The 6,265-nt window shown below is 39.5% G+C and overlaps 1 protein-coding gene across 1 annotated transcript in view; it reads left to right on the forward strand.

The window, feature by feature from the left end:
* LOC109543782 (G-protein coupled receptor dmsr-1) overlaps positions 1 to 4,326 on the forward strand; it is a 12,810-nt gene extending 8,484 nt beyond the window's left edge. Inside the window, exon 3 of the mRNA XM_019913653.2 lies at positions 3,999 to 4,326. Within this exon, the coding sequence (XP_019769212.2) occupies positions 3,999 to 4,174 (176 nt within the window). The 3' untranslated portion in view covers positions 4,175 to 4,326. The remainder of the gene's footprint in view (positions 1 to 3,998) is intronic.
* The last annotated feature ends 1,939 nt before the right edge of the window (positions 4,327 to 6,265 follow it).

Genomic DNA, 6,265 nt, shown 5'->3' on the forward strand with positions numbered 1-6,265 from the left:
CCCACAACGGAGAATTTACCGGTAGGATAATTTTTAAATAACTTTGACCCCTTGAATGAGTTAAAATTGGTGGTAAAAATCACGGTGATGGTGTCGTTTGAGGTTCTCGAAATTTCTAGTTTTCTCTATTCTAACCTTAAAGATCAGTTCAAATTAAGCACTGTCAGTGAAAATTTTTCCTGAAGGGTCCATAAATGAAGCCAAAAAACACTTAGAAAGTTTTGAAATTTGAGTTTCCAAAACCACTTATTTATGCACGAAAATGATATTGTCCGGTGCTATTTGCTGCTAAATCGTGTTTTAGCTATCAACAATTCATAACTCCACATGCAAAATTGCCGCTAAGATGCATAATAATTCCGTTTTTTGCAAAAGTTTGAGCATCTTTTCTGGCCTCGTCTCTGTTTGGGGTTATGTAACATGTTGATAGTCAGTTGCTGGATTGTTTATATTTCTTTGGAGAATTCAGCACAATGCGATGTTGCCACGTATTTCACCCATTTATTAACAGTTTGTATGTAACAATAAATAAAAAGTACTGTTTCAAAATGAATGAACCACTTAATTCAGTTTGTGTTAGCATGGTAGCTGGTGCCTATAAAACCCTATCTAACCCAAACTAACCCAAATTAAATGAATCTACATGGTAGGTATCCAAGGAAACAGTTTTCATTAACTTAAAACATTTTGCACAGTTTGGCAACACCGCTTGAATGTATCCTGAAAATGGCGATTTTCCTTAAAGTTTGTGAATGTTTTTCGGCTTAATTTATGGACCCTTCAGGAAAAATGTTCACTAAGAGTGCTTAATTTAAAGTGATCTTTAAGGTAAGGATGGACAAAACTACAAATTCCGAGAACCTCAAACGACACCATCCCCGAAATCACTTCTGAAGATGCAAGCCACTCGTGCCTGCGAAACGTCAGGTAGAAATTCTACCGAACGACGGCCTAAAAATTCGGAAAACCCATTAGTGTCAAATTAATATTAGTTGAAAAAGTGGATAAAGACTTGAATGCCGATTAGACGATTTTCCTGAGTAATTTTACTGAGAAAGCCTGAAAACCCTCCGGTTTCAACCCCAAATTATTTCTAGAACTTGCTTCAGTTGTCCAGTTTCCAGTTGCAAAATGGGCTAAAAACTATTATTAACCACCACTGATGTGACGCGCGAACAAAAAAAAGCGTAATTTACTTAGTGGCCTAATTTCCGGCAGGAAAACCGGCTGCAGGCATTAATTAGCAGCCTCTTAGTTAAAAGCCCGCTATTACTGAATCCGTTACGTGGCCAGGGGCTAGTTTAAAAACACTTTGCTGGTTGTTCACCTGAAAGCCGCTTTTCTTGCCCCGGTTTGCGTACGATCAACAAAACCAGCAAAAACATTCCATCTGGATCATTAACCCTGGATTAATTAGCCATGAAACAACAGAGCTTCGCTTGCAGCTGAGCGGCACACGTAGGGGAGCGAGCGCATTGTTTAACGTTGCTGAAACCCTTACACTTTTCCTATTGGGAGAACGAGCTCGTTTCTGGATTTTAGCACGTCTTGTTTGCTATCAGGCCGGAAATTATGTTCCATCATCAAAATGAAATCCGATAGGAACATGTGACAAGAATTATCGTCGTGACACCATGCAAGGTCTACAATTGTTAGCGCTCTTTTCGACAGCAAAGTTTCAATTCCATTGGAGAGTTGGGAACGGATTAGCAACTAAAAATGGGGGAAGTTTCGCAAAACATTGCTTATTGGGACAATCTCATTTTCGGAAAGCTCCCGCTCTAAACAGCGGGCGCAGTTTTTGTGTTTCCTCCTGCATTGAATTGAATCAGCAAAGTTGCATTTTGTTGGCGCGCCCAGGGGCGCACTTGGACTTGCTCCATGTTGCCTGCTACTTGTTGACAATGTTTGGCTAATAAGCTCGCAAAGTTTCAGTTTGCCTGAAATTCTTAACCTAGATATTGACCCAAACGTTCCCCTAGTGGACGTGATTATTCCAAACTCGTCCAACTTTCTTTTCCCCGGAAACTTAATCAACTAGAAAATTATTTAAGCGACTTAATTCATAGCGAAACGTTTCACCAAGATTATTCAGCTAAAGTTTTAATTAATGCTCCAAGAATTTGCCTCTCGTGTTGTTCGAGGCCGGGCCAACAATAAACATCCAATCCATAGAGTCCTGATTGGTGATCGCCTCTGGAAAATGCCGGTCTTTAGAGCTGATCCAGAAAAAGGTTAAAAGCCCCCGTTCTGCTTGGCCCTAATTGTTCTCCAGGATTGTGCTCAAGCTGCACTTTTCCATCGAGCAATCAAATTAAAACATTCCATTATGGCAATGGATTTTTACTAACCGGAACTGTTCGCCTGTTAGCGCCGATTGATAGATTCCGTTACGGGCGAATGGATCTGAATGAGGCTCTGCTTCAAGAAATGCACAACTGAAAGGACGCTCCTAGAGGAAAATCTGGCCCAATGTGGGACAAACTTCAAAAATTCATCTTTGAAGAAACTTTTCTGAGGTGCTCTAAAACGTTTCAATTTCTGTTTTGTTCTTTTAATTCGTACTGCCTCCGGGCGGTTAATTTGCGATTTCACGGTTTACATTTGAAGCGAAGATGATGGGATTTATTTGAAATACCGAAGGCACAATCGGATATTTTTAGTAGCGGAAGCCTCAAGGCTCCATTTCATAACTTCTCGGTTTACTTAGGCCAATTGGATCTAAATTTATGCACTGTAACTGTTTAATTTTTTCGTTTTCAAACGGAACACCCGCAGGCGCCTGCTTGTATGGGAATGGCGAAAAGTGCTCATCAATCCAAGCTCCAGTAAATATTATTTAATGGAGAAAAAATGTGGGTGATTAAGCAAGTGGCAGTGAAAATAGCACGTTCCGATGCAGTCACGTGTTGGCCTGACTTTCCAGGTTCCCGATCAGGCGAATAATGAAGCCAATATTTGCGATATGATTAGCGCAATTGGATTCATTATATTAATTTTGCTTGGCATATTAATCGCCGTTATTAGATCTGAAAATGCGAAAATTAATAACAAACCCGATAGGAAGACGATCGCTGATCGATAAAATCTTAATAAAACTGTTTTCTAGGGCATAAATTTTCTTTCACGACAGTCTAACAGCTCGAAAACCTAACAAAAATTGCCAAATTTTGGACTTTTGTACACTGATTGTAGATACCGAAAGTTCTTATAAAGACCGAAGTTGTAGCCCGATTTACCCCGCGAATTTTGTTTTCTGGAACCGCCTACACTCTTTATCTCATAGCGAGGCCAAATGTCGCTAAAGTTTTCAGAAATTGCAGATTTTGGCCTTTTGCACACTGGATTTCAGATACCAAAAACTCATTTTTCAGCGGCCCAACGATAAAGAAACCACCAAGTCACAGACCATTTTAAAGTAAACATTACAATGATTAAAATTACCACTTATACACCTTCGAAATCCAAAAAAACATCAAGTCAGTTGTTCGTGGAAGAAAAATTAGTCATCTTCTGAACTGCAAACCAAATCATTCTTATTCAACACCAACAAAGAGATACTTTGACAGATCTGCTAGCAGAAACCGTTGAATGGCAGAGTTGTAGACAATAAAAGGGTCTAAAACTTTTCTATTTAAGACTTTTTGACATAACCTAAAATTAACGGCCAAAATGGCGGAAAACCGATTTTTCAGTATTTAATTTTTGCGCGAGAAAAAAATTAAATACTGAAAAATCGGTTTTCCGCCATTTTGACCGTTAATTTGAGGTTATGTCAAAAAGCCTTAAATAGAAAAGTTTTAGACCTTTTTATTGTCTACAGCACTGCTCTTCAACGGTTTTCTACAGGGTGTCCGGTACACCCTGTAGAACGTTAATCCCCAAGCGCTTTAATGGAAATCCAGGCGATTGATTGTTGCTCGGAAATTTCCGCAACGTCCCCTCGCGAATAATTTCAATTACTTTGCGGTTAACTGTGGGTAATTTTCCTGTTTCAGGTGATCTTCTAGACATTTTCACGCTCACAATTTCAGCAATCAATTTTGTGCTGTACTGTATCATGTCTCAGAAGTTCCGGGAGGTTTTCCGGGAACATTTCGTGCCATTTCTGCCCTGCGGAAAAGCCGTCAAGACTCAATGGATCTCGTTACAAACTGTGAATACCGTAGTGTAAAGCTGTTGTCAATAATTGCTGTTGTTGTTCACCTTGGATTATATGCAAAATAACCACTCGATTGATTACTTAAATGTATGGTTTTACGTCTTTTGTATGAAACAGGTCTGTTAATAAAGCCGCCCTAATGCAGTGAGCCCGCAATAGGCAAACACCCGGCTTGTTCTTCACAAATTTTTCCCCCGCCGACTTTCGATTAGAGCAATGGGGGCGTCTGAACTTGAAAATGAACAAATTCAGCGGCAAAGTTTTACTGGATTTCCGCACGGGCCATAAGCAGCAAGGAAACAATACTTTCATGTCGGAGAAGTTGCGTATTTTAGAAAACCTGTTTAGTCAACTCATGCATAGGAAATCGATGTTTGCAGTAAACAAGCCGCTATTGATTGGCATGAGAACACCAAAAAACGCGCTTAGAATCTACGAGTTTATTCCTGTGTTAAATGTAAAAAACAAATTGCATCCGGTTGATTCAATCGATGTTATTACACAAGAATTCTATGAGAAAGTCTGCATCTGTTTTCTTTATATGTATAGTATAAATTGTTTGGCGAAAACGCCCGTTTTGTGCGATTGTTATGAATATGCAACATCAAATGCACTGCATTGGAAAAATCAACATTTGAAATAAATTAACCGTGAAGCGTCCCCGTTTAGAAATGGAGATATACAATGGGTCCGTGTGCATCCCAACTGAAAAATGGAAAGCAGCAGAATATTGAATTTATGAAGCTGGGCTTTCGGGGGGTGCGACGTAACGCGCGATAACAAAACCAATAACTTTACGATACTGAACAAATAGCCGCAATAAGTCAGAGAACGCGTAGAAAGTCGCATAAGCAAACACAATTACCGAAGAATTTTAAAGGCACTGTGCAGCTTGTGTCGCTAATATTCACGGCCTACAGTCGTAAGGTGTTGCTTCTTGCTGGCTATGAATACAAATTTACCCTATCAGAAGCCCGAGAAAAGCTTTATGAACTCACGTGCTTGCTTCATATGAATTTTACGATACGACATAGATATCGGGCTATAAGACACATACATAAGCCTGAAGGAAACGATAGATAACCGATATATGGCCCATTTCTCGTCGTATATTGCCATAGTCCAGAATTTTTCAAAAAAATTCCATCATTATATTGCTTAGCCGCTTGATTTTCCTGTCGCGTTTCGCTTCTGAATAGAAATTTGATGTCAAAGTTCTGTATATACATTATACATGTACATAGCAGCCCCGCTCAATTACCAAGTTGGCGCTAATATTAATATTTCTGTATAATCGACACCGTCAGAGTTACCTGATTCGTCATACACACTTTACACGTACAACTGAAAACCCGGCCTACACGATTTCAAAGCCTCCAATTTAACTTATTCGAGAAGTTGAAGCTGTTTGCTTTACAGCCTAAACCGATTAAAGTTGCCTCTGTTTGTGAAGTATGAAAACTCCCGCCAACAAAAACTTTAAACGTAAAGTTGCCTCGACAATATTTCATCCTTGCTCGAGCCGCTCCTCGAGTACGAATATTAATAGTTGCGGGAATAGTGATATTTAATTTTCTTAGGCCACTTCAGGGGGATATTTCAGTTGGCTGAAGACGCGCTGAGGTCTGGTAAAGATTAGGAATTAATTAGCTCGTAGGTGCCGCTCATGGCACATAAAGTACACAAGCGGTGCGCCAATCTGGACCCTATTAACAATTGAATTGTTAATGTGAATTAGCATAGAGCACTCAGCACAAAGAAACGGGTTCAGCACATTGGAGCCTCTAAAAAGACGCGCTAATTCGCCTTTTGGGCCCGTGAACTGTACCTGAGAGACACCGCTCGAGCAGGAAAAAAACATAATTTTTGCATTTAGCAACACTTTTACGGACTTTTGTAATGAAAGGCGTCGTTTTGCTGGGATTTAATTTTGTCGAGAAATCCAATAAAATAAGTGTTTGTAAAAAAATTGTTTTAAAAACTGAGAAATTTGCAAAAAAACTACAGCTGAGTCCGGATATAACGAACTTGAAAAATGAACTAAAACTGGTTCGTTATTTCCGGAGTTCGCTATAAGCGAATAATAATACAAAAACACGTGGT

This window comes from Dendroctonus ponderosae, unplaced genomic scaffold (assembly GCF_020466585.1).
Source record: "Dendroctonus ponderosae isolate FM_Combo_2020 unplaced genomic scaffold, Dpon_F_20191213v2 Dpon_F_20191213_4, whole genome shotgun sequence".
NCBI classification, from domain to species: Eukaryota; Metazoa; Arthropoda; class Insecta; order Coleoptera; family Curculionidae; genus Dendroctonus; species Dendroctonus ponderosae.